General features: G+C 50.3%; 1 protein-coding gene across 2 annotated transcripts; it reads left to right on the forward strand.

Annotated features, from left to right (window-relative positions):
* Nucleotides 1–448: 448 nt before the first annotated feature.
* Nucleotides 449–27267, forward strand: VPS37B (VPS37B subunit of ESCRT-I). Of its 2 annotated transcripts, none has more exons than XM_043557456.1 (4): nt 449–629; nt 22141–22312; nt 24324–24406; nt 25228–27267. In XM_043557456.1, the coding sequence occupies exons 1-4, from the start codon at nt 519–521 to the stop codon at nt 25723–25725; spliced, it is 864 nt and encodes a 287-aa protein (XP_043413391.1). In that variant the 5' UTR covers nt 449–518; the 3' UTR covers nt 25726–27267. The 2 variants fall into 2 exon arrangements, with proteins under 2 accessions (XP_043413391.1, XP_043413392.1); XM_043557457.1 differs by lacking the exon at nt 449–629 and adding an exon at nt 21068–21329.
* The last annotated feature ends 525 nt before the right edge of the window (nt 27268–27792 follow it).

Below are 27792 nucleotides of genomic sequence, written 5' to 3' on the forward strand. Positions count from 1 at the left end.
TGTTTGGTCCACAAAGCAGGTCTCGATATTTGTTAAACGAATGCCTTGGCAGCTCTACAATTCCGAGGCGCCCAAGGCATCTAAAGTTGTTTCCCCGTAAATACCCTTCTTTGGAATTCCCTGGGCCAGGCTGGGCTTAGGCTGCAGTAACTTCACTGCCTGCTTCCTTTGGATCTCCACATTTCTTTTCCTTGAGGAAGAAGGCTGTTATGACCTCACAACACATGCTCCGGTGCCGCAGTGACCTCATTGCTGCTGCTTGTCGCGTCACAAGTCCATCCGCAGCACCTTTCCTTTTCCCTACCAGCCCCTACCTTTCCCGGAGGCAGCGCTTCCACGCGTCTGGCCCCGGGGCCCAGCCCGCTACGTCACGTCCGCCCGCCCGCGCGGCGATGACGTCATGCACCAGGGCTGGCGTCACGTGCCCCCCCCCCACTCCGGGGGGCGGGCTTTGAGGGCGGCGCTTCCGGTCGGCGGAGCCTGGCGGGCAGAGCGGCGGCGGTGGCTGAAACGCGGGGATGGCGGGCGCCGGGAGCGAAGCCCGGTTCGCCGGGCTGTCGCTGGTGCAGCTCAACGAGCTGCTGGAGGACGAGGGGCAGCTGACGGAAATGGTGCAGAAGATGGAGGAGGTGGGCCGAGCGGGAGCGCGCGGTGGCGGCGGGGCCTCGAGAGGGGCGCGCGGGGCCGGGGGCCCTCGGCGGGCTGGCGGTGGCCCGAGGCGCCGGCGATCGCGGTGCCTCTAGCTGGGATTGGGGCGACCGAGACTGGGGCTGAGCGGGGGGGGAAGCCCCCTGAGACCGGGCTCGGGGGCTGAGCGGGCTCGAGGCGAGGCTGTGAGGCGCCGAGGCTGGGAATGAAGCCCGGATCGAGAGCCCGGAACGGGCATTTGGGGACCTCGGTGGCTGGGGCTGGGTCGGTTGGGACGAGGAGAGAATAGGGGGTTGAGATTAGGTTGGGGAAGGTAGGGGGGATTGCAGTGGAGGATTGGGGGGTGACAGACCGGACTGAGTCAGCCAGGGGTTGGGCGGGGGGTGGGGGGGTGGGGGGGGCTTGAGGAGAGGGTCGAGCAGTACAGGCGGTCTGAGGAAGTAACTGGAGTCTTCGAATAGGTTTTCAGGGGCTAGGTGGACGAGCTGGACGAGAGTCCTAGGGTTTGCTATTTCCAGGGTGAGTTTGTAGGGGCCTGGGTGTCTGTAGCTGACTCTGGGCGGTCGTACTGAAATGGACTTTAGCCTTGGGCAGGGTCTCTGAGGTTGAGGGGCAGGAGGCCCCGGACTTGGCCACGTTAGGGTTGGAGGGGTCCGTGTATGTGAGCATTCCCACGAGGGTTAGAGGGGCCCTGTTGGGGCTGCCTTCATTTGGAAGAGGCCTTAGTAGGGCCATCCTAGGGGCTTCTCCCTGGTCTTGGGGTGGGAGCAGGAATCCCTTTCCCCGTAAAGTTGCCCCTTTTTGTGGCAGAAGGGAATCTGGGAATCCGGTGGCTTTGCGTCACCGTGGGGCAAAGTGAGAATTCCTGGAGCTGTTTTGGGGGAGAAGATAAGCCAGCGATGGGGGGACTGGTGGCCAGTCCGCACACGTCTTCCATAGTTGAGGGCCTGCCCAGCCTCTGGGAGGCATATGCCCACTGTGTTCCTGGTTGTGTCACTCCGTCTCTTGTGACCTGCTTTGCTCTCTGCGGTAACTGACTTCACGCTTGCATTTGCGCTGTGAATGGTCTCTTCTTTTCCCAACCCTTTTGGGCTCTTTTCTCTGAGCCGCACGTCCTCCGGGCCTGGGGTCTCCTCCAGGCAGGTGGACCCAGGCTGATCCCAGCTCTTCCCAGCCCGTTTACCACTCCTGCCTCTTTGTCTCCAAAGTCTGAGCCTTCCCACGCCTACAGGGCTGAGCCTCTGCCCCAGAAGCCTGAGTGGGGGCTCTTGGCTCTCTTTCCGAAGAGGGATTGTTCAGCCCTGAGCCAGCTTCCTTAAAAGGGGGCTTGTGTGGAGGTTGCACATTCAAAATCACTGGAAAACCCTCAACAGATTATTGTCCTGAGCTACAGAGAGGCCACTGTAGTGAGATGGTATCAGTCTTTCCATTAATACACCCCTTGTATTCACGGGCTTTGTAACTTGGCACATAGCACGTTGCTCCGAGATGCAGTTTCCCTCGTTTATGGTCTCCATGTGGCACTTTCCATCTCCGAGAATAATAAGTGACAAAATCCATCTTTCTTGACTGAAAGAGTCTCCTGTCTCTAAAGAAATAAAATCTTTGCTTAGTTTCTCTGCTTTTCAGTTGCCGGGAGACCTTTTGTTGTGTGTCGGCAGGCATCCTTGTGCTTTAATGATAAAGTGACAGGTATTTTTTCCTGACGTGTGATCCCACCTACACGTTACTTTGCTGTACGACTGTTCTGTTTGTTAGAACAGGATACTGTATTTATATTGGCGTAGTTATACCGATTATATTCTACAGTAATAGAAATAAGCTGCTTTTTAGTGGAGGGAAGATTGTGGAAAGAGGTGATTCTCTCAAGTCTGAGGCTATGAGGGACAGCTTGTTTCCTCTACCTGAGAAACTGGAGATTATTACATGAAGGGAAAGGCAGATAAATCTAGCAGAACTTTTTTTTTTTTTTTTTTTTTTTTTTTTTTTTTTTTTTAGCGAAGGTGACCGTCATACCAGAGTCCCCTATACAAATGCTGACGACTGACGTATTGATTAGGCCACATAATTCAAGTTAAATTACTCAGCAGTACTTCAGGGCGTAGTGCTGTTAAAACAAGGAAACCGAATGAGAAGACCAAAATACCCTAGCCAGGCAGCTCAACGAGCAATAGTCACACTTAGCAAATCCTGTTCCCCCAGTCACATGTGGCATGTTTCTGTAGGATATGGGTATAACATGAACAATTAAAATTGTGGCCATGGTCCTTTGACTCAGCTGTTAATGTTAGGCATTGGTTTATTTCGGGGTAGTTGGGAGACACAGGAGAAAATATTCTGTCAACTGTCCACTCTCAACCAGGTGGAACTTTCAGACTTTGGACTCCTACACTCCAGGCCGGACTTGGCCATTTCGCAGCTGTGTGGTTTCAAGGAAGTTAATCCACCTCTCTGAGCATCTCTTAGAGAAGGCTAACATGATGTTTATTTCATAGAGTTGATACGGGGATTATGTGAGATAGCGCGGGTTAACACGGCGTGTAATTAGTGCTCAATAAAGAGTAATTGCACCTAGTTCTTTTTAGAAAGTTCTTTTTAGGAAGTTTACTGCCAGTCATCAATACCAGGCCATCCCGACAAGTTCATAGCGTCTTATTTCAAGAATGTTAAGTAAATTTTTATTTACCATTAGCTTAAGAAACATCTTATCTTTCTGTGGTCCAAATGATTATGTATCTCAGCAGGTCCGAGGATGAGATTGTAAACGGAACAGGCCTTTCCCAGCATAGAATCTCTTAATCTGAACCAAAGGCTTTTTTTTTTTTTTAATTGGCAGAAGGAAGTGTTTTAAATTGTAGAGTAAGACTTCTTCAAGCCTGAGGGGATATTTTGTGGCGGCTGGAAAGCGTGGCTAGGTTTTGAAGGCATTCACTGTTAGGTTTAAATACAGCCGTGTATTCTGCTTCACTTACATTGTTTTAATTGTGGTGTGTGAGCTTTAGTGCAACTCAAGACATTGAAATTGTGCTGGAGCTGGAGCTGTTCTTTTTTCGGTGCCCCCGTGTTTCTCTTTTCCTGTTGGTCCCGTCCACTGTGCAGTTCCCTAAATGCAGTGCCCTCCCTGGTGATCTTTGCTCTTTGCTTTCGCTGTGGGCTAACGTTTCATATGCACACATTTTATTTTTATTTAAAGTTATTTTTACATGGCAATGGAATGCGCCTTCTTCTATCCGTCCACATTAACCCCGGTGGACTTACAGGGCACTCCCTTAAAAGGAACTGTCGCTTAGGGGATTAGGCAGCTAAACCGCACGTCTTGGGTCCTCTCTCCCCGTGTGCTTCCGGAGGGAATGTCGGTTGGTTGGTTGTTGCTAACGGATAATTCCACCCAACTAAGGATTCAAATTCAGGATCTCTGTGCCTTTGGCAAGTGAGAGTGCCCACATGCAGAAACACCGAGGGTCTGAAAAACAGATTGTTTTGTGGAAAGAGTCTGGTCTGGGAGACGCTGTTTCCCTAAGGCGTGTTCTGGTGTGATTGGTTTGGGGCTGCAGAGCTACTGCGTGAATCATAATGGCTCATTGAAACGTACTGACCTTGCTTTAAACCCAGGGACTGTTTCCTCAACACCAGCTGAGTGCTGGTGGGACTGGTTTTTCGAAGTTAAAGTTTAAACACTTTGAGAGTCTGCTAACTGGAGTTTGTTTCTGCTCACATTGTGCAGTCATTGTGTATGCAGAGGCTTCAAACTTCTAGGTTTCAGTATTCTCTTCTATGGACTTACTGTTTTAACTCTTGAGTAAAAACTTACTGTGCCTGGGAATATTTCCTGAAATTCAGTTTTATCTGATTTTATTTTTTTTTAAGTTTATTTGTTTTGAGAGAGAGAGAGAGAGAGAGAGAGAGAGAGAGAGAGAGAAGGAGACAGAATCCCAAGCAGGCTCCATGCTGTCAGTGCCGAACCTGACATAAGGCTCGAAACACGAACTGAGAGATCATGACCTGAGCCAAAACCAAGAGTTGGACGCTTAACTGACTGAGCCACCCAGGCACCCCTGATTTTATTTTTTAAGGAGGCATTAAGATTCATGAAAAGGGGTGCCTGGCTGGCCCAAGTCAGTAGAGCATGTGACTCTTGATGTCGGGGTCATGAATTCAAGTCCCACGTTGGGCATAGAGCTTACGTACATACATAATTTTTTTTTTTTTTGATAATGTAAGGAGCATAGCCGAGACTTGTGTGACCTTATTTCAGTTACTTAAACTCTCTGTGCTTTGGTTCCTCCACTGTAAAGTGAGGGTGGTCACCACACCTGCCTTTGAGGGTTCTTGTGAGGCTCCGTGGAATAGCAGGTGAAGGCAGGCAGTACTTTGGCACAGAGGGGGCTTCAACAGAGGCTAGCCCCCTCTCGTAAGAGATTTTCGGAATTGTTAGACTGGCTGGCCTAGGTGAAATCTGATCACTTGCTCTCTACTTGCATTGATTAAAAGTGCGGTGGGTGTGGTATAGTACAGAACCGCCTCTCGGTACAACCCGCGGACCTTTGGCAAGTACTCTTGTCTTCCCAGTTGCAGTTTCCTCCTTGAAAACAGAGGGGTGACAACGGGTTTGGGTGGATTAAATGTGATAAGTACATAGGATGCTTACTCTGGTACCTAGCACAGTGAGCACCCGGGAAATTGTTATTATTGGCTAGTATTGCTAAAACTAAAAGGCATCATATCCTGGCTGCCGTTTCAAGAAGATTCCACTTCAGTTGCACAGCTATGGAGCACTAACTGTGCAAGACGTTTTAAGGACGGAAACACGAATAGGGCATAAACCCCGTATTATAATTTGGGGAAGAAACCACTGCACACGCTCCTTTACAGCCCAAGAGCGAGTGAGAGGTAGAGAGTTCGAGTTCGGGAAGACGAGCAACGTGTGGAGGATGGGTGGCGGTGCTGGCTGTGCAGCAGTGTGGACGTACTTCACCGTGGCTCCTGAAAATGGCATCTTCTTATGCATATTTTATCACAGTTTTTTAAAATAGAGAATAAGGAGGCTGCATGTGAATTGTAAATGACATCGAAGGTCAGATGAAGAGAGGCTCTCTGGCGAGATTAGTTAGGTCCTAGTGCAAGAGAGGGACTTTGATAGGTGGGTAAGAGTTAAGAAGGTAAAGGATCAGATACAATAATGCCTCTGAAAGGGTTTAGAGTAACGTAAGGAACGTGTGTCTACCTGCCACGCGGCTGCGGAAGTAAACACTGTCAACCCAGTGAAAAGCCCTCTTTGTGCTCCATCCTGGGCCCGACACCCACTCCACCCCCAGCCACTGCCTCGAGTTAGATATTTATTCTGAGTAGGATTTTGAGAGCTAAGCATGGGCAGTCAGGAAGAAGTGACAGCGAGGGTGCAGTCCCAGAGCAGGAAAGCGTGGGACAGGCTTTCTGACTGGCGGGTTACCAGCTACTTGAGCCGGATCGGATCTGCGCATGAGCAGGGAAGTGACGGGCAGTGATGGGGAGGGAGGCTGGCGTGCCGTGTGTGCGCGGAAGGCCGTGAGTTTGGTAGCGGTGAGTTTCCGTGACTTTCTGGAGCGGAAGAACAGTATGATCAGAAGTACTCTTCAGTACGGTGAAGTCGGCCGCAGAGTAGGGGCCGCGTGGGTGCGGGAAGGTTCAGGAACGGCCAGGGTGGAAGTGGAAACCCAGGTGAGGAGAAGCTGGGGTTTCAGCTGGGTTTCTGGGAGCGGGGTCTCCAGCCTCCTCAGCTTTGCCTTCCACATGCTCGCCCTGCCTCCTGCATCACGGGCACACGGTATCTTTGGGGACCTCTTCTGTGGTACTTGTCACACATTTTGTAAGTCATTCACTTCCTTGTGGCCCCATTTTGTCACTTTTGTCTTTGTGTCCTTGGCACGTAGGTACTGCTGAGTGCAGTTCACTGGCTTCAAGTTGGAGATGAGTAAGAGTGGGGGGGAGGGGAGAGGGCTCACCCAGACCCTGCCTGCCAGCCCAAGAGTGAGGGACCGGGTGGGGGGAGGCGGGCAGGTGGAAAGCCGGTTCCGGAGCTCAGGGGACCAGTCAGCTGAGATACAAGTCTGGGGGCCAACTTCCTTCAAGAAGAAAATAAAAGTTTGAAAGGCCGCTAGGAGTAATTCGTGGGCTGGGAGGAAGAAAGAGGTACCATCGAAGCACAGGGAGAGACGAGTCTGGTATTTTCCAGACAAGTTGACATCCTGTTACAGTGCTTGTACTGTATCAGACTGGTCGAAAGAGGAACCTGGATTTAGACTGAACTGTTGGAGCATCATGTTGTCCTGTCCACAACTGATGTGCTCTTGAGCTAAGCCAACTTTGTTGTTTATAGAAGGTCCTGACTTCTGATGGTTCGGATTATGACCGTTTGACTTCGTGATGGTGCAAAGCGCAAAAATGATACACGTTCAGTAGAAACTGCGCTTGGAATTTTGGATTTGTCTTGTCCCAGGTTAGCAATCGGCGGTCCCATCCTCTCGTGATGATGCTGGGTAGTGGCCGCGGTCAGCCATGCGGTCAGGAGGGTTGACAGAGCTGAACGCGGACAGCCACCTGCACCAGTGTCCGCTCCATTTGTCACTTTCAGTACAGTAGTCAATGACATGAGATAGTCAACACCTCGTTATAAAATGGGCTTGGTGTGGGGGCATATCTGGTTGGCTTAGGCGGTAGAGCATGGGACTCTTAATCTCAGGGTTGTGAGTTCAAGCCCCATGTTGGGCATGGAGCCTAGTTACAATGAAAAAAAATCTGTGGTAGAGGATTTTGCCCAATTGGAGGCTTATGTCCGTGTTCTGAGCATCTAAGGTGGGCCAGGCTAAGCTATGATGTTCGCTAGGTTAGGTGTACTAAATACATTTTTGACTTAGGGATATTTAAAAAAAAATTTTTTTTAATGTTTTCGTTTTTGAGAGAGACCGAGCATGAGCGGGGGAGGGGCAGAGAGAGAGGGAGACACAGAATCCGAAGCAGCCTCCAAATCCGAGCTGTCTGCCCGGAGCCCGATGCGGGGCTCGAACCCCCCAACTATGAGATCACAAAGTTGGATGCTTAACCAGGCACCTCTTTATGATGGTTTTTTGGGACGTAACCCCATTGTAAATGAAGATCTGTATTTGGCTTTTGTCACCGTATTTGTAGCGGAATGTTTGCTGTGGGGATGAGCCCCGTAGGTGTGCAGTTCAGGGTTTTCTGTGACGACTCGTGTGTCAGCCACTGTTGATGTATGTAATGGCTGGCTCTCAGAACGTGCCGAGACAGGAGTTCTGGTTGGCTTACTTCCTCCCTCTGCTCTATGGGGTTTTTGGATTCCACAAAAACTACCTTATTCAAGAAAAACTTATCTTACCCAGTGGTAGAAAGGCAAAGGAAAGTCCTTTGCAGAATTTCTTCCTAGGGAAGAATGCAAGCGGAGAGGAAGATGTAGCTTTGTTGTCATGGGTTATGTTGCAGTATGTCAAGAGAAAGAAAGCTTTTGAAATCGTTTCTCATGGAATTAGGAGGAATATTGTCCACTACTGTGCCAAAGAGTTCTTGTCAAAAGCAGATACTTGAGTAGCTCGTTCTGTTACAGGCAGTGTCATAGTTAATGTTTCTTCCAAATTAGGTCTTTCATTATCACCAGAGATGGAGCCACCAGGAGTGGCACCTGGAGGTTATGTCCATATCCGTTGCCTGGTGCCCCGGTTGGCAGAGGGACAGAGGAAGTGCTAATTAGTGTTTGCCATCAGACAGCAGCTTTCATTAGCGTGAACACAGCTGAGGTCGAGCAAGGTTATTCATTACTCAACTTTTATGGAGCACTTTGGGGATATGAAACCACGTAGTTTTCATCTTCTAGGATTGCGCAGGTACACAAAAGTCAGTTACAGATGTCGGAGGTGTGAAACAGCGGTGGTGGGGACACCCTAGCGGGAGGGGACGCAGCAAGCCTCTGCGGGGCTGGGGGAGATCCACGGAGAATGTTTCCTTGAGGAGATGACTAATGTGCTGTGATTCGGAGGAGGAGTTAACCAGGTAACGAGGGAGAAGGGCTTCCAGCCATGGGGGTGGACAGCAGGAACCTACACAGGAAGAGCCTAGAGAGAGAGGTGCAAAGGGATATTCTAGCCTTGCCGGAGGGATGAGGGCGGGGCTTGGTGGGGGAAGAGGCCAGAGAGGCAGGCAGAGACCAGATGGCCTGATCCTCTTGGCAGAGGGAGCCACCTGGGAGTGCTGTGTTCACAGTTGTGACTTAAATGGGTGGTTCAGCCAGCCCCAGGGTTTGGGGGATGGATTTGAGGAGATGAGACCAGAAAGCAGGGAGATCCGTCGGAAGCCTGGAAAAGATGCTTGATTAAAAAAAGATCTTTGGGCAGCCGAAATCGCTGACTTGGAAGCTCACACCAGGCTCCTCGCAGGGCTTGTTGAGTCTTGTCTCGTACACCGTTCAGATGGAGACACGCCAGGTCATATGGTTTGTGTGTCCGTGGCAGATTTTCAAAGGGTGTAGGGAAAGACGAACAGAGCCAGTAACACCGTCCGGAAATAAATGATAGAGAAAGAGGAAGCAAAAGTGATAAAAAGCTTCACAAAAAATGTAAGGTCAGCTCTTAGGCATAGTGGTTAAAGGTGGGATTTGGAGGACACCTGGTGACTCAGTCAGTTGAGCATCCGATTCTCGGTTTCTGCTCACCCAAGTCACAATCCCGGGTCTTGGGATCCGAGCCCACTCGCTCTCTTTCTTTAAAAAAAAAAAAAAAAAAAAAGATGGGGTTTGGGTTCCTGGGAAACCCTGGGCACCATTACCCTTTCTAAATCTCAGTTTCCTTATCTTTAAAATGGGCATATTATAACAATGGCCTGACAGGTCGTTCTGAAGGCTAAACAAGGTGATGATCGTAAACTGATGAACAGGACGCCGGGGCAGTAATGGACATAACGGCAGTTTTAATAAAGTTTTAATAAAGTGGTCGGGGCTGTTTGGTTTAGGGTTGCGTTTCCCTTAGTTGTCCTGGGGCCCTGCTTCTGTCAGCGGTGATTACTATTAAAAGGATCTCCATGGTAAATAAGTTTGGGAAACCAGTGGTTAAAAGGGATTTTTGTTGTTTTGCCTTGTTTGGTTCTTACTGTTAGGGCAGGGCGTGTGGTAAAGCTCCAGAGGGCGGACACCGAGCGTGTCCCGTTCTTGGTCCCAGAACTCGTGGGACTAGCTTCCCTGGGGCATGCTTTGGCAAATGCTTATTCAGGGGATAAATGTGCCATCTGCTTCCATAGCCCACGGGTACTGGTGTTTCACAGACAGCATGGTAGTTACTTGATATTCATGATGCCAGTTCTTGGTCATCAAAGGCTGCCCTGCATTCACATACTCCGTTTAAGAACACGGGGAATATATAGTATTTCATTTGTTTTGAGTATATGGTTTTTCAGTTTTGGATTCCAACTAATCTTTAAAAATATCTTTACATGTTTATTAGAGAAAAATTCAGAAATGAAGAAAAACATAATCACATGTGATACCAGCACCCGGACATAAACCCTTATTAACATTTTATGGGTTTTTTTTTTTTTTTTCCATTTTTTTCCCCCACTGGGATCATTCTGTATATAGAGGGTGTGTGTGTGTGTGTGTGTGTGTGTGTGTGTGTGTGTGTGTGTGTGTGTGTGTGAACCTAAAGTTATGCTCTGGGCATTTTCTTATTTTTATGTCATTTTTTCTTTTTAAGTAATCTCTTCACCCAGTGTGGGGCTTGAATTTATGACTTTAAGATCGAGAGTCTCATGTTCTACCAACTGAGCCATCTAGGTGCCCTGATTTTCTTATTTTCTATCAGAATATTCTTATATGGGGGCGTCTGGGTGGCTCAGTTGGTTAATCCTCTGACTCTTGGTTTCGGCTCAGGTCATGATCTCACCGTTCATGAGTTCGAGCCCTACATCGGGCTCTGTGCTGGCAGCATGGAGTCTGCTTGGGATCCTCTCTCTCCTGCTCTGGTGTGTGTTCTGTCTAAATAAATAAGTAAATAAGTACATCCATCCATACATACATAAAACAAAAAGAAAAGAATATTCTTATATGGCAGTATTTTTAGTGGCTGCATGATCTTTTATAACTTGTGATAAATATCATTTTTGTGACCATTCCCTCATTGGATATTTCATTGCTATCATAAATTGTATTGAAATTAACATCTTTAAATTTAAATCTATTAAAACATCAAAAAAATTTTATTTTTATTTTTTTAATTTTTTTTTTTTTTTAACGTTTATTCATTTTTGAGACAGAGACAAAGCATGAACGGGGGAGGGTCAGGGAGAGGGAGACACAGAATCTGAAACAGGCTCCAGGCTCTGAGCTGTCAGCACGGAGCCCGACGCGGGGCTCGAACTCACGGACCACGAGATCATGACCTGAGCCGAAGTCGGCCACTTAACCGACTGAGCCACCCAGGCGCCCCCCAAAAAATTTTAAAATGATTAAGTCTTAAGTATCTAGGCAGGTTTTTTGTTTTGTTCTGATTTTAGTTAGAACATCAAATTCCCTACACCAGATAAAGTTGCAGGTATTTTTTGTTACGAATATAAGTAGAATAATTTAGGGGTAACTGATTATTCTTTGGCTAATCCCTTTCTCTACCCACAGACTAAAAGTATCCCACTATTAGAATAGCATTTTCTCATAAGAAGATGAATAATTTAAATCATGTGACAGTAAATTGTATCCATTAAACTGAATTCATGAGTCAGGGGTTGGAAAGTTTATGTCATGATGTATTTCAAATGTAAAAGCAAAATTGTCAAAAATGTAGTCTTCACATAATTCAGGATCCACCTGGTTAGGCGTTTTCTTATTTTGCATCTGTGTAAAGACTGTCCTAGAAAATTCTCATACATGCACTTGTAAATTGGGGGTAAAAGGAAATAGAAAAGAGGAAGAAGAAAAAACAAAACAAAACCCTGTGCTCTTACTAAACAAACGATTGCTTTGGTGGTTTGTCCTGGCCAGGAACTGCTAATAAGAAAAGCCAAGTGTATAAATTTTCTCTCTTCCATAAGGCTCTTTCTTTTTGAGGAAGGGAGGAGTGATCTGGATTTAAAAATCACAGCAGAAGCTATTAATCGACCTCCCTCCACTTCACCAGAGTGCTCCAGTAATTGGCGATTCCCACCATCGGATACAGCGATTGACGACACCACCCCTATGTTCGTGATCAGGTTTCTGGACATTTCTGCTCCCAATGCGGTGGAGCCCAGGACCTGGCCATTCTGGTTTCTTTGTCACAGTAATTAACTTGTTTCATTAAAATACGGTGGCAAAAGCTGTAAGCGAAAGCACCGCGAGGGAAAACTACCTGGAGGGAAAACTGAGCTGCTTGCTTTGGAAAGAGTTAACAGAAGGTGGTGTGCTAGAAGCAGACTTGTTAGCCAGCGAGGTGTGTTTCAGGCTGGGGGAAAACAGAAGAATTCCAGGATTCTGCTCTCCGCTCACTTGTCCAGTGTCTTGAAACCCTCCCCATCACAGGATGTGGTCTGGATGAAGAAGAACTTTTGGAACTTGAGCTAGTGGACCCTTTGTGTAAGAAAAGACCTTTGCCTCACATGAAGAAATGGACGGATGTATATCTTTAAACTTTTGTGTGTTTAGTGATTTATTGCTTTAACTGAACTGCTCAGCTGACCAGCTAATTGGTTCTGATAATGTGGAGTGAGGGCTTCTCAATAGCTTCCCTGACTCACCTGCTGAGACTCTGATTCCGTAGGATCAAGTGTAACAAGCCCTTTGAGGAGACTAGGGACAAAAGCAGTTAATGTTGTGATCAGTTTGGGGGTCCTGTCCTGCCTTCTGTTCCTCCCTCCTCTCCCTGGAGTCCTCAGGAATTGTAAGGTCAGTGATATACTAGGAAAGTAACATTTTCTAACACGTGAGAGTTGTCACAACCCATCACACCTATTATATTTCTTTATTATTGACATCATTATCCACAAAGTGGGAGGTCCCCCGCCCCACCCCCGCAAATATTAGGAAGTACTCTTGCAAGGGGTAGGGGGAAACAAAGCACCCTGGTACCTCGAGAACTAGAAGATTATCAAATTGTGTTTCTTTGAGACCATTTAATTCTTCTCTGGGACTAGTCCATTTATTTTCAAACGTAGTAGCTCTTTGCATGTCTGTGGTTAGTTGCACTTAAAGTGAATGTCCTACCGATTTTTAAGGTGCAAGCCAGCTCCATGTGGGAAGGAATCGTTCGTCTATATCCCATTGTCTGCTACTTTGAGTGCAGCAAGTTTCATCTCAACAAGGATTTTGAGATCTTCAATCAAAAATAGCAATCTTTATTAATCTAATATGCTGTCTCTGTTGAGTGGGTTGTTTTGGGGGAACATTTGATAAGCATCTGGTAAATTTCTTTTCCCGTGTGGGCTGTCGCCTTGGAGACACACAACCCACGAGGTGGTTATATTTTAGAACAGTTTCATAATGCTCGACAGTTCTTTCACTGTATTTTTGAGTTTTCAAGATCTTTAATTTTGTGAACATGTTAAGCAGTCCAACTCTGCAGCTGTTAAGTTTTTTTATTTTTTCATTTTGGGGTTGAATTAAGCCACCTCTGCAGCACACCTCTGGGATATTGTGGGCTTGGATTGCAGGCTTCCCTGAAAGCCTGCATTTAGTGGGAAGACTGCAGAAAGAGGAATTTGTCACTGGCAAGGTCTTCACTGAATGGAAGATGAATTTGGGCTTTCTAATAGCTGTTGATATTAAACCCTAGGCTTAAATTGCATGTGACCTTGGTGATACTTGTCCTAAAATTAATCGGTGAGCTAGATCAAGATATTGTACTCAATAAAAGGAGAGATTAACCTGGCTGAATACGTGCCAACCTTTTGGTCGTCTGATCCATAAGCTTGTGTATTTAGAGTCTGAAGGCAGTCTAATGTTTTCTACTGGTAGGAAGGTACAGGAGCTGAGATTTATTTTGTTCTTCGTCTTTATATTATGGACAGCTTTCAGTTTAATTTTATCTGGAGAGGAAAATATAAAAATCGAAACGAATTTCCCACCAAAAGCAGCCAGCATTTCTTCAAGAAGGGCTGGTCCAGATCAGGGGCAGCAAATGTGCAGATGGGTCTGGGACCCCTTGTTCTACAGGAGGGCTGGGCGGCGGGGGGAGCGGGGGCGGCTGGCAGTCCTCTGGGGTATGTCAGCTTGAGACCCAGCCCGAAGTGTCTCCCACCAGCCATGGACACTTTGATCATCAGGAAGATTACAAACTGCAATTGATTGAAACACAAAAAATACAAATCCTGGGGGCGCCTGGGTGGCTCAGTGGGTTGGGCGTCTGATTCTTTCTTTTCTTTTTTAAATTCAAGCTAGTTAACATACAGTGTAGTCTTGGTTTCAGGGGTAGAACCCAGTGATTAATCTCTTACCTATGACACCCAGTGCTCATCCTGAAAAGTGCCTTAATCCCTTAATGCCTGTCACCCATTTACCACCCCCCCCCCCACAACCCTTAGTTCTCTGTGCTTGAGAGTCTCTTATTGGGGTGCCTGGGTGGCTCAGTCGGTTGCGTGTCTGACTTTGGCTCAGGTCATGGTCTGACAGTTTGTGGGTTCAAGCCTTGCATTGGGCTCTGTGCTGACAGCTTGGAGCCTGGAGCCTGCTTGGGATTCTGCGTCTCCCTCTCTCTCTGCCTCTCTCCCACTTGGGCTCTGTCTGTCCTTTTCTCTCTCAAAAATAAATAAAAACAAACAAAAAGAGTCCCTTAGGGTTTGTCTGTCTCTCTGTTTTTATCTTGTTTTTCCTTCCTTTCCCCGTGTTCATCTGTTGCATTTCTCAAATTCCACATACAGGTGAAATCATACGATATGTCTTTGACTTATTTCGTTTAGCATAATACCCTCCAGTTCCATCCAGGGTGTTGTAAATGACAAGATTTCATTTTTTTCATCGCCAAGTAGTAATCCATTGTGTATATACACCACATCTTTCTTTCCTTCCTTTCTTTCCTTCCTTCCTTCCTTCCTTCCTTCCTTCTTTCTTTCCTTCCTTTCTTTCCTTCTTCCTTTCTTTCCTTCTTCCTTTCTTCCTTCCTTTCTTCCTTCCTTTCCTTCTTTTCTAATTTTTTTTTAACGTTTATTTATTTTTGAGACAGGGAGAGACACAGCATGAACGGGGGAGGGTCAGAGACAGGGAGACACAGAATCTGAAACAGGCTCCAGGCTCTGAGCTGTCAGCACAGAGCCCGACGCGGGGCTCGAACTCACGGACCGCGAGATCGTGACCTGAGCCAAAGTCGGACGCTTAACCGACTGAGCCACCCAGGCGCCCCATACACCACATCTTCTTAATCCATTCATCCGTCAATGGACATTTGAGCTCTTTCCATACTTTCGCTATTGTTGATAGTGCTGCCATAAACACTGGGTGCATGTACCCCTTCAGATTAGCAGTTTTTGGAAAAGAATTTGGATAAATTTCTAGTGTAAATGGCTGGGTTGTAGGATAGTTCTATTTTTAACTTTCATACTGTTTTCCAGAGTGGCTGCACCAGTTTGCATTCCCACCAGCGGTGCCAAAAGGTCCTCGCCAATATTTGTTGTTTCCTGCGTTGTTGATTTTAGCCATTCTGGTAGTTGTGAGGTGGTATCTCCTTGTGGTTTGGATATGTATTTCCCTGATGATGAGTGATGTTGAGCATCTTGGGTGGGCGTCCGACTCTTGATTTCAACTTAGGTCATGATCTCACAGTTCGTGAATCTGAGCCCCGTGTGTCGGGCTCTGCACTGACATTGTGGCGCTTCCTTGGGATTCTCTCTTCCTTCTCTGCCCCTCCCCTGCTCTCTCTCTCTCTGTCTCTGCCCCCCCCCCCCCATAAACAAACTTAAAAAAAAAAAAATCTGTTACATAATGATCATGCTCCCCAAAAAAGCTTTTTAGTCATTTTCAGAGGTTGCTTGGGCATTAATTCAGTCTTGTCAAAGTTGGGCTTAAAGCAGGGGTGGGGGATGGTGGAAACAGTTATAAACGTTTTCAGATACTCAGCCAGAAAGGCAGAAGCTCATTATAAGAGGAATTCAAGCCAACACATGCAGAAGTTGAAATTAGAATATTGTTAATTTTAGTAAGGGTGCTTAAATTAGAATATTGTTAATTTTAGTAAGGGTGATGATGGCATTGTAGTTAAGTTGTAAAGTTCTTCCCCATTAAAGATACATATTAAAGCTTTTAAGGGTGAAATGGTAGGATGCCTGAAATTTACTTTAAAATATTCAGGGGAAGAAGAAACTTCAGGAAAAAAAAGTGAGGAATATCTCGAAGCAGGATTGACAAATGTCACTAATTGTTGAACCCTGGAGAATGTGCATGGATTCTTTATTCTCTCTCTCCTTTTCCTTTGTGTTTGAAAACATCCTCGGTAAAAAGGTAAACAATAATAGAAATCTAGATGACTCCTGGTACTTGAAAATGGAGAAATGATAGACCAGTTCTATGCAGCGGACAGATGCTGCGGCATAATTGAGGGCATAATCCTGTAGAAAACACACTTGGGAGACAGAATATCCTGACCCTTAACCTCATGGCTCTGCAGTTACTGACCCTCTCAAGACTCTGGTGGTCTCTTAAACCTCCCCGAGATGGTATTTCTTTCCCGAGTAAAATGGGGGCAAACCCCCCCCACCCCAGTTGGAGGATTAAATGGAGATAATGCATGGAGAGAAGGTGGCACGATGCCAAGCGTGCAGTAAGTGCTCCATGAATGTTAGTAAGTACTGTTGAAACATGCAGGGGGCTGACAGAGTGGTTTCACATCACCAGTATCTTCAAGTTCACCTATATTGGGATTTCTTTTTCTTTTTTCTTTTTTTTCTTTTTCGCTCTTAAGCCTTCTTATTTGAAGAGCAGCTATGGTCTCTGTTCAGGGCTGCAGTACAAGGGGCCTGGCGCCCCCTGAAGTTGGGCAGTGTGATACTCACAAGGCCTGCCTACACTTGGGGTCATGGGGACAGACTGTTCTGGTTACTGTCTCCCCAGAACCCCTCAATAGAGGTGCTTCGTAAGTATTTCTTGAATGAATGAATGAATGAATGAATGAATGAACAAATGAATGAATGAACGTACGAACCACTCAACCAACCAACCAGCCGTCGTGTTGGAGCATTTCGTTGTGGCTGTTACGAGCTATACTCGAGGTACTGAAGTTTGAGTGTTTTTTAAAAATAGACATGTAAGTTCTAGTGGCTTCAGGGCTGTCCTATCGTGACACTGGCCCCCCCCTCACATTCTGACATGTTGTCCAAGAGGAAGAGGGCTGAATCCCAGCCGAAGAGGAAGGAGTTGTGTGAAGCCTGTCTGTCTCTAACATGTCTCCATGTGTGTGGCGTATCTCTCTGCAGTGAGGGGTGGTTTTGCTTCAGAGCAATCTGAGGCTTTCCACTGTACCCTATAGAAGTGTCTGCTTTGGAAAACATCCACTGAAAACTCAAAACTTTGACCTCACGCTGGCTGGCAGGGCACTGGCAGTCTCCCGTCCTCATTCCGGTGCCTCGCGTTCGTGGCCATTGCGTACGTCACCCAGAGGGGAGTTTATATCTGTTTTCTTCTAAACTGACTTTATTTCCTACCACACTTACCAACCCAAATTAAGAAATAATGGTCAGGGGCACCTGGGTGGCTCAGTCGGTTAAGTATCTGACTCCTGATTTCAGCTCAGGTCATGATCTCATGGTTTGTGGGATCGAACCTCTGCGCTCAGCACAGAGCCTGCTTGGGATTCATCCTCTCCCTCCCTCCCCCTCCCTCCCCCTCCCTCCCTCTTTCTCAAAATAATAGCCTGCATTTGAGGTAGCACGTGCGTGCTACAAGAGAACTTCATGTATTATGTGAGCATCGCAAGAGATAAAGGGGTCTTGACATTTCTTCTTGAACAAAGCATGTATAAAATACCTTGTTTTCTTTGTGTGTGTGCGCGTGCGTGTGTGGGGTTGATGGTCCTTTTTAAAAATTTTTTATTATTGAAGTATAGCTGACACATCATGTCGTGTTAGTTTCCGGTGTGCCATGTAGTGATTTGACACTTGTGATGGCCAGTGAATAATCTATACGATTAGCATAGTCCCCGTCTGTCCCCACACCACGTTGTTACGATATTGTTGACTCTGTTCCCTGTGCTGTATTTCTCATCTCCGTGACTGACGTATTTTACAACTGGAAGTTTGTATCTCCTAATCCCCTTCTCCTAGTCTTGAAACAGATTAATTTTCTAGAGCCTCTGGCTCTTCCAGTTCTAATATCTAACAGGCTGTATTAAATTAACCCTTTTTTGTAAACTTATATATGCTTGTAGTAAATCAAGCACTATGTCCAAGTAGAAGAGGAAAGTTAAAAACATTCGCAGGTTGCTCTTGTCAGTTTAGGGTGAACATCCTTTCAGGCGGCTCTTGGGTAGACAGATGGGCAGAAAGAGCTGTATAAACGGGGTCCTGCTCTAAATGCTCCAATCCTGCATCTCACCTCTCGTGGATTATGAGCAGAAAAAGAAACTGAAGTAACACTGAGTACGTACTTAAAAACGTTCCCTTACCGCAGACTGATTATTTCCTGAAAAGATCTCTCTATGGTAAAGAAAAAGGATCGTGAGAACCATCAAGAGGTCAGCAGTAGTGTTTTCAGTTTCAGGTGTCTAGGCCCCTGCGAGCATTCTCCGAGTTCCGGTTCAGATTCAGCCACAGGCGCTGAGGCTGGAGTCGGTCTTACGGGACCCGGAGAGCTGGGCCATGTGTCGTCCAGAGTGGCTGCCACTTGGGCCTGCTAAGCGTGGTGTGCACGTCCCCATGGGGAGGGCCCCCGGGCCTGTTCCGGCCAGCTCTCCCTGTTCTCCTCTGCTTTGCAAATGATGGAACAGGACTGGGCGTTTCCCCTCCCGTTTTCAGTTGGCGCGGTGGAAAGGAACATTAAGGAGGAAAGCGTCTTTTTCGGCATCTAATGCAGCATCAGAGGTGTGTTCCGGGAGGCACAGAAGTGTTGGAATCCAGGCCGTTGTCCCCACCGCCACTGTCCACTGGAGAGTGCTGTAGGTGTGCCCTGGGTGGCCACTTAGAACTTACCAGTACTTCCTGATGTAAAAACAGCTGAATCCCCAAAGGATATGCAAAATCACAAGCCGTTTTTGATGGCTGTCAGTCGCCGTCGCAGCTTTAGTTGGCCCTTTCGGTGGCTGGTAGCTTAAACTTCGCCCGTATGCACCCCGTGCAAGCCACCTTTGGATTATAGCCTGTGCTGCTCTCTTCTGGGACTTTCTAACATGCAGGAGAAGTGATTTCTACCTGATTTAGACCCTAGGAGAGTAAGATTTCTTTAGATCTGCTTTACGCTGAGACGGAAACGGTGGCACTTAGCTGCATGCTGGAACCCCCGGAGAGCTTGGGAAAACACGCCCGGGCCCCTCCTGGAGGGTTCGGCTGGTCCAGGATTGGCCTGGGCACTGTACACATCAACACCCCCTCCCTCGGGACTGTCAGGTCCGGCCGAAGTCATGATCTTTCAACGGCACGCTGGAATTACGTGCCTCATTGGACGCCAGTGCCTTTCCAGGGGTCCCTTTGCAGACCGGTGCCCACAGCGGTGCCTTGGGTGAGGACGGAAATCCTGCTTCGGCATAAGCCTCCGATCCGGCGTGAGACCCCCACAGACGCTGTCTCAAAGGACTTCATCGAGGGAGCCTGTCTCCATAAAGGATTTGGGGCATTTGTTGCTTGATGTACACAGCTTTTTTTTTTTTTTTTTTTTTTTTTTTGTAATCCCCTCCATATTTTGTTACCCATCTTATTTGCTGGGCCTGGCCTCAAGAGACTGGCTTTTGGGGGGTGGGAAGGATCTCTGGTGCCGTCGGCAGCCTTGGACTGGTGGCCCACGTGTGCTAGGTGCTTGGCACGCTGGAGACGACAGGGTCCCTCCTGTGTTAGTATTCCAGTGGGGGAGGCTGTGAACAGGGAAACGATGCTTGCCGACTGCAGCTCGTGGCAGGGAAGAGATGGGTGCCGCGACTGAGGACGTAGCGCCGACCCGGCCTCCCCGTGAGGAGCCGGTGGGAAAAGCAGACCTGAGCTCCAGAGGTGGTGGAAGGAAGGGCTGGGGGTGCTCTTGGAACTGCCCGGGAAGACGGGGGGGGGGACCAGGCCCCCCACCGTAGTCAGGGCACGCTCCGTTCCGTTCCATTTACGTCACCTGGGTTTATGTGACGGAACAAGTGCTCCTCTCGTCTCCGTTCTCCAGACCTAACTCTGGGCCCGGCAGATAATAGTTGCTCAGTAAATGTTTATTGAACAAAGAATTAAGACTGAGTCGGAATGATGGCCAGCGGGCAGGGAGCCAGAGGTCCCTGACCGTGGCCTTGAACACCTGCCGGTTCTCAGCTGGCAGATGAGATGGGTTGGGGGGTGGGGTGTAAAGAAACTCCCCAGCAGTTTGTTGACGTACAACTAAACATTGAATCTTGAGGTAACTGTAGATTCACAAGCGGTTGTCAGAAGGAACAGGGATCCTCTGTGTCCCTCACCCACTCCCCCCAGCGGGAGCACCCATCCCCATGAGCCCCCTTCCCACGGCCGTCCCCCAGCCACTCACCTGTCTCCGTCTCTGTGACTCTGGCGTTTCGAAAGTGACGTATACCCCGAATCCTAGAGTGTCCGACCCTTTGGGCTCAGCGTGATTCCCTGGAGCCTCATCCAAGTTGCCACGCGTGTCAGGCTTTGTCCTTGTTAAGGCCGAATGTTCTGTGGCCTGGACGCTGTGCGCTTTGTGCAGCCACCCACCGCGGAGCGACAGCTGCGTTGCCTTGGGTCCTCGGCTGTTCCAGATAAAGCCATTTTGAACGTTCACGTGCAGGTTTTGTGTGAACATGTTTTCATTTCCCCGGGGCGAATGCCGAGGAGTACAGTTTCTGGGTCGTGTCGTCGTTGCATGTTTAGTTTTAAAAGAAATTGCTGAGCTCTTTTCCAGAGTGGCCATACAGTGGTTTGTGTGTGTTGGTTCTTTCCAGTGGCTTAACAATCGAAGGAAAGACTCTTCTACAGGATCGGGATACAACTGCACACACAGGGCAGGGAGCTGCTGCGTGGCGGGAGGTGGCGGCCCTTCCGGAACCCCGTTTACACCAGGGCCCCAAACTCTCCGGCAGCAAGAGATGAGAGCATTGGTGCTGCACTGATTTTGTAGTGTTGAGCTAGAGGCTCAATTTTCTATCTTAACTTAAATTCCATTTTAAGCTGAGAGGAATCTTTAGGGCCCCTGGGCGCAGCTCCTGGGTGCGGGAGATCCGGATTCTGTGTCTGCTGTAGGGAGCCCCCCGGCCCGGGTCCAGGGCTGCCGCTGTGTTCTCTCCCGTCACCTTCACCTTCACCTTCACGGAGGGGGGTGCACGTGCCTCGCGGAGCTGGACTGGCGCCTTGGCTGGGCGTGGCCAGGACGGAGGCAGCCCAGTGGGAAACCTGCACCCAGACTCTCAACAGGAAGGAAGTGCAGAAGTGCGGCGAAAATAGCCTGGGTGGGGTAGCAGCAAATATCAAGGGGAAAACGAGATGAGTGGAGTCGTGTCTCAGCAGAGCTGCGAGAAAACAAAAACGCGGCTCGATGGGGAAGGACTCTGCCCTGCGGGAACTCCAGCTCCAGACAGGTTGCCGTGGGCAGGTGGCGGCGGCCGAGGCGTGTCACTTGCCGGTCCCAGGGGTGCCCCATGGGTGTGGGTTTGGGGGTTTCCTTTAAATAACGTGGCTTTGCTAAGTCTTCCTGGGAGCTCTTTATCCTCAGGCCTTCCATCTCCTCATCAGCCCTGGGGTCTGGGCACGTGGGCTTCTCTACCTCCCAAATGGCGCCTTGGCCCAGCTTTGGGTCTGGAGCTGGGGGCTGGGAGGACTCTGGCCTTCCCCTCAGTGGAGGAGGAGCAGGAGGTGGGCGTGGGAGAGAGAACAGGGTCGTGGCAAACAGAATTCTTTCCCAGGGGGTGTCGGGCTTTCGTGTTTGATCCCTAAGCCTGACGACTGAGCCTGAATTGACCCCATGCCAGCTGGTCCTCCTCTGCTAAAAGTGATTCTTTAACTTCCGCTGGAGCAGCAGAAACAGGTTTTGAACAAATCTAGCCCTAAATCTTTACAGCTGTTTATTCTTGGAAGCACAATGGCGGCCGTAAGGGGTTCCAGTCACAGCACGGCTATTGAAGCGAAAGGCCTTGACAAGTCACAAGACAAAGCCTGTCTGCAAATCGTTGGAAAGGAAGTGGCTTTGCTCTTTAAGAACAGGGAGCTGTGTCCAAACTAGAAACCCAGAGGGGCTGGAGTCTGGGCTGGGAGCGGCCCCGCATGTGGTCCCAGCCTGGCGACCAGCCAGACGGAAGCAGATGTGGTGGCTGCTGAGGGTGGGGCACAGGAACCTCGGGGGACTGGTCCGGGAACTAATACTTGCTTCTCACCATCCTGTGTTCCTTGCAGACGCAGAATGTTCAGCTTAACAAAGAAATGACGCTCGCCAGCAACCGGAGCCTGGCAGAAGGAAACCTTCTGTACCAGCCTCAGCTGGACGCCCTGAAAGCACGTTTGACCCAGAAATACCAGGAACTCCAGGTTCTCTTTGAAGCCTATCAGATAAAGAAGACCAAATTAGGTAACTTTTTCAGGGTGATCCTCCAAGAATAAAGAGTTGAGGGAAGGACACATTTTCAAGCCGTTAGATTACCAGGAAAGAAGTATTATTATGGAAAAGTTTCAGATTAAGACCATGGTTAATGCCACAAAGAAAAAGTTTATGTATGGAATCATTTCACCTATTTAGAAAAGAGGCTTAACCACTTAAAAATTCATTTTTTTAATGTTTATTTTTGAGAGAGTATGATTAGAGGAGGGGCAGAGAGAGGAAGACGAAGAATCTGAAGCAGGCTCGAAGCTCTGACCTGTCAGCACAGAGCCCGACACAGGGCTTGAACTCACACACTGTGAGATCATGACCTGAGCTGAATTTGGAGGCTTAACTGAGCCACCAGGTGCCCCGAGACGTAACCACTTTTTAAACAAAATTTCACCTTCTCCAAACAGTGCAGAAAAGGGTAACTTTCTTATTCAACAAACGTTTTATCCTGTGGAGTTAGGTCCTCAAAGATAGTGTTGACAAATATCCATCATGGGAACTTTTTTTTTTTTAACGTTTATTTTTAAGAGAGAATCAAAAGGTGACCGGGGGAGGGGCAGAGAGTGGGGCTTGAACCCACGAAACCGTGAGATCATGACCTGAGCCAAAGTCAGACACTTAACTGACTGAGCCACCCAGGCACCCCAGGAACATTTCATTAAAAAATTTTTTTTTTGTTAATGTTCATTTTTGAGAGCGAGACAGAGCATGAGCAGGGGAGGGTCAGAGAGAGAGCGAGACACAGAATCTGAAGCAGGCTCCAGGCTCTGAGCTGTCAGCCCAGAGCCCAATGCGGGGCTCAAACTCACGGACCGCGCGATCACGACCTGAGCCGAAGTCGGACGCTCAACCGACTGAGCCGCCCAGACGCCCTGGAACATTTCATTTTAATGTCGCGCTTACACCGACAGTCATTACGAAGAGTGGTAGGAACTCAGTGTCAAGTCCTAGGGCTTGAGGTGGCTTTCGAGGGGGCGGAGATGAAGAAAAGGTTAAAAACGCAGCCCTTCGGTGAGGTGGTGAGACTTGCACTGTCTGCGCAAGTGCAGCAACAGTCTGCTCACCCTCCAGAGCCAGTCCTGGTGACATCCGGCGCTGCCCGGGAGCCCTTCCCTTGCCGGGAGGAATGTAGATGGGTTAAAACCACCTTGGGGGGAGAGTTGTTGGGCAAAACCTGCCTGAACGCAATGCGTGCTCACTCTGGGACACAGCCTGTCTGCCCCTGGGGCCGCCCCGGCAGTGGCGGACCTTCTTGTCTGTCCACGTGTCTGTCCACGGGGACGAGAGTGTCCGTGTGTGGCTTTATTTGTAGTAGCTGAATTTGGGAGCCGTCTGAATTCCCGGGTCCAGAATGAAGGGAGAGTAAGTTAGGTCCACACGGTGGATGCCGAAAGGGGCGGGCGGTGGATGTCAGAGACACGGTGCCGAGTGGGAGGGACCGGCACGCGTGTGACCTGCGTACGTGAGGCTCCCAGCCAGGCCGAGCTTCCGCAGCGGGGCCGCCTCGGGGCAGACTCTGGGACTGGGCCCCCGGAGCCTTTGTGGATGTTCTACGTCCTGATCTGGGTGGTCGGTGGGGTTTATGCGTTTGTAAAAGCGCAGGTCACACGCTTCAGTTACGTGTACCGTGTAAGTTCTCACTCAAACACGCAAAGGAAATCTGCTTGGGGTGACGAGTGGTGCGTCATGTTGCTGGGTCAGGGCCCCCTGTGGTCGGGATGGGGACACGGGGGGGGGGGTGCAGAGGAGGATGAATGGCGTGGCCCCCAGTTTCCCCCTGCTTTTGTCCTGTGTGCTCCTCCTCTTGGATTTTAAGGCTTTGACTTTGAGCTTCCTGGAAAGCCAGTTCTCGGCATGTGACTCTCCCAGTGCCTTTCCAGTTAAAGTGCTCGCTCTTTGGCAGGCGGGTGGCAAGGAGTCTGGGGCGGGGGGGGGGGGGGGGGTGTGAGTGGCTGGCTGTCCCTGCTCTCACACCTCTTGCTTCCTGCAGATAAACAGTCGAGCAGCGCTTCCTTGGAGACCCTGTTGGCGCTTCTTCAGGCAGAAGGAGCCAAGATTGAGGAAGACACTGAGGTAAGAGCCAGCTGGTGCCGGGGGGGGGGGGGGGGGGGGGGTGGCAGTGCCCCGGGGTGTGGTGACGGGGGGCCAGTTCTTCCGGTTGGGGGGGCGAGTGCCACACCTCCGTGGCCAGGAGAGTCTGGTTCTCAGGCCAGGGGTGCACACCCTGTGGGGAGTCGGTGCCACGGCCGCCAGTGGCTCTGAATCGGGGGGCAGGGCAGAGCCTGGGAGATGCGGCCACTCGAGCACCGGAGGCCTGGGCCTCCCTAAATGATAAGGTGATGAGTCAGGGTCAGAAGTCGTGCCGTGTAGCAAGCTGGGGCGGGTGGCAGGTTGCCAAGTTAGGCCACCGGGTGGGGGGGGGGGGGGAGTAACCCCTGGGTTTCTTGGGTGGGGGCCCGGGTGGGCGTGAGCACGTCTCTGTCCTGCTGCCCCTGTAGGGGGTGTGTCTGTCAGGGCGCAACCAGTGGAAGGAAGGGACTCCGGCCGGCTTAGTGGGAAGGGGGCAAGTGGGTATGGTGGCTTCCTCTGCGCCGGGTGAACCCACAGCTCAGGGCTGCTGAGAGGCCCCCTTGATCTGAGGCTGGCTCTCCCTAAGGCCGTCCAGCTTGTGGGGTGGGGCGGGTGGTCAGGGCCAGCCCACCTCTGTCCCCTTCTCTCTGTGGGAGCTTGGGGGGCTCCTCGGAGGTCAGCCAGGGTCTGCCCCGTGGAGCACGTGGCAGATGGGATTGAGGGGGAGGGGTACAGGTGATGGAAGCTGGGTGGGGTGGTGGTGAAGGGAGTTCCTTCCCCAAGGGCTGAACCATCCTTTAACGAGTTTCTCCTCCTTCTTTCAGAACATGGCAGAGAAGTTTCTCGATGGAGAGCTTCCTCTGGACTCCTTCATTGATGTCTATCAGAGCAAGCGGAAACTGGCCCACACACGAAGAGTGAAAATCGAGAAGCTCCAGGAGCTGGTGCTGAAGGGACAGAGACTGCCACAGGCCTCGGTGCCCGCCCCGCTGCCACCCAGGGTGCCCGAGCCAGTGCCCGCTGCCCCCCTGCCCTACCCTACCTCAGAAGCCAGCGGGCCCCCCTCTGTGCTACCTCGGCGCATCCCCCCGCCGCCTCCCCCGGTGCCTGCAGGACGCTTGGCCACACCGTTCACCGCTGCCATGGGCTCAGGACAGGCCTTTCCGTACCCTGGATCGCAGTGTCCTCCCCTGCCCCCCCGCGTGGGCCTCCCCAGCCAGCAAGGATTCTCCGCACAGTTCGTGTCTCCGTACCCGCCCGCTCTCCCCCAGAGACCCCCGCCCCGGCTGCCTCCACACCAGCCGGGCTTCATCCTCCAGTGAGCGGCCCCGTCCCTCCGGGGAGCCTGCACCTGCTGGCCAGGGCTCGGCACACACAGGCTGCGAGGACCGGGGGGGCTGTGGCCCTGCGCCAGCGCCCCCGTTTGTAGAACTGTAGGTCAGTGGTAAGTAGACGTAGACCCCGGTTTTGCACCCAGGTGGTTGTGCGTGCAGGGCCTCAGCCTGGCATCCCCGCGGCCGCACCGGTTTGTGTTCTCGGTATGATTTCTAAGTCTCGTAGTGTTGATGGACTCAAGTCTGGGGGGGAAAGCCTCCCTCCCTTCCCACTTAAAATCGTGTTCCTCCCGTTGCAGCTTTATTTAATAAGCTGCGTCATCGTTCCTGCTTTGTGCACAAAAGACAGTGCTGTGTGGCCCTGCCCGCCGCTGTCCCTGGTGAGGGTCTGTCAGGTGGGCTTGCCTGGAAGGTGCTTACTGAATCGGTGGGCTGGGGTGGCCAATCGTCCCTCCCCCCGAACCTAGATGCTTCAAAGCCACATGCAGGGTTTGCACTCGGCCCCCCGCCAGGTCCGGAGGCTGGGCACGTTGCAGCCGGGCCGGGGACGATTGGTCCGAGCCGGACTTTGCACAGCAGACCACGTCCTCGGCTCCTCCTCTCTCCCCTGCCTCGGGCCAGCCCCTGACGGTTTCTACGAAGAAATATTCCCCCCAGTATTTTTACTATGTCTGTAATTTTCCTGTTTTATATTGGGAAAGAAAACTTTTTTGACACAAGACCATTCAGGGAAACTTTATAAAAATGCACATCTTGTTTTGAACAGGTTGAGGTGCAGAAGCGAATGCAATTTCCTTTCTTACGAGCAGTGTATGGTCACACCTGTGGGTGCCTGTGCTGTGCCTTAGTTTCCCCTGGTGCCAATGAGGGGCTGTCCATGGCTCCCCCGCAGGCCCACAGGCTGGGCAGGCTGAGGGGTAGCTCTCACTACTGGCTCTGTGTTCCCAGAGGGGCTTGTCCAAGGTCGTCGTGGTGCAGGTGGAAGAATTCTGTCCCGTCTTGAACCAGGATACTCGTAGCCAATATTCTCTGCCTCTGATTGGGCCTCAGGGTGGGAGGGGGACAGAGGGAGTCCCGCAGCATGGCGTCATGCTTTGGAGAAAGCCAGCACCAGGATCGGCAGATGCCCTGGGAACACCCCTGGCTCCTCCTGGCCCTCTGGGCTCTCGCCTGCCCTGGTGACAGACTGGAGGCCGTGCTCAAACGGGGTCTGTCGCAGCAGGCCAGAGGCGAGGCCACCAACCCCTGTCTTCAGTTAGCATATGGTTCTCCTGGACTGTCACAGCCAAATGGGATGGGCGTGCCTGCCATGTTTACGAATCTGGAGATCAGGGCCCGCCCTGCCCCTCCCCAGTACCTCTGCTGCCTACCCCGAGGTCGGTGGGGGGACACCCACAAGCCCACACGGGGTGGAGCCAAGGGCGTGAGCTCGGTGTCGATGTGGTGAAGGGCTGGCCTCACTCCAGGGCCAGGCCTGAGCTGGGGTTGTAAAGCTGTAGGACCCTTTTTAATAAACAGGATTAACAACAAGTTCTGTCCTTTATTTTTCTGGGGATGTTCATGATATGTGTGGTTCTAGAGTATCACTGATCAGAATTCCGACCGCGAAGCTGCCTTGTGCGTCGAAGTTAAAAAGCCACCCACCATCCTTGAAGCGTCTGCCTTGACCAAGATCCCTGGCACGGACAGGATAAAAGGCTCTCTTGTTTCCCACCTCCTGCCCTTCACTCGTGTTCACGAAAAGGTAGTACACTGCTCCTGTGTCACAGTGTGGCTACACTGCGGCCGTGGTTGCCCTCTGGCCTTGGTCTCGCCCTGGCCCTGACCGCACGGTCACCGGCACAGGCTGCATCGCCGGGGGAAGTGACGGACATTCTTGGCTTGTTGCAAATAAGTGATAGAACTGAGTGGGTGACATTTCGTCCTGGAGAAGAGGACCCTTCCCACCACCCCAGACTTGCTGCTCCCCTCTCGAGGCTGGAGAGACCCTGCCGGTCCCCTCTGTACCCTCTGGGTTGGACCGTGTACCAGGGCTTGGGCATCTGGGAAAGACCT

Source organism: Prionailurus bengalensis, chromosome D3 (genome assembly GCF_016509475.1).
Source record: "Prionailurus bengalensis isolate Pbe53 chromosome D3, Fcat_Pben_1.1_paternal_pri, whole genome shotgun sequence".
Lineage (NCBI taxonomy): Eukaryota > Metazoa > Chordata > Mammalia > Carnivora > Felidae > Prionailurus > Prionailurus bengalensis.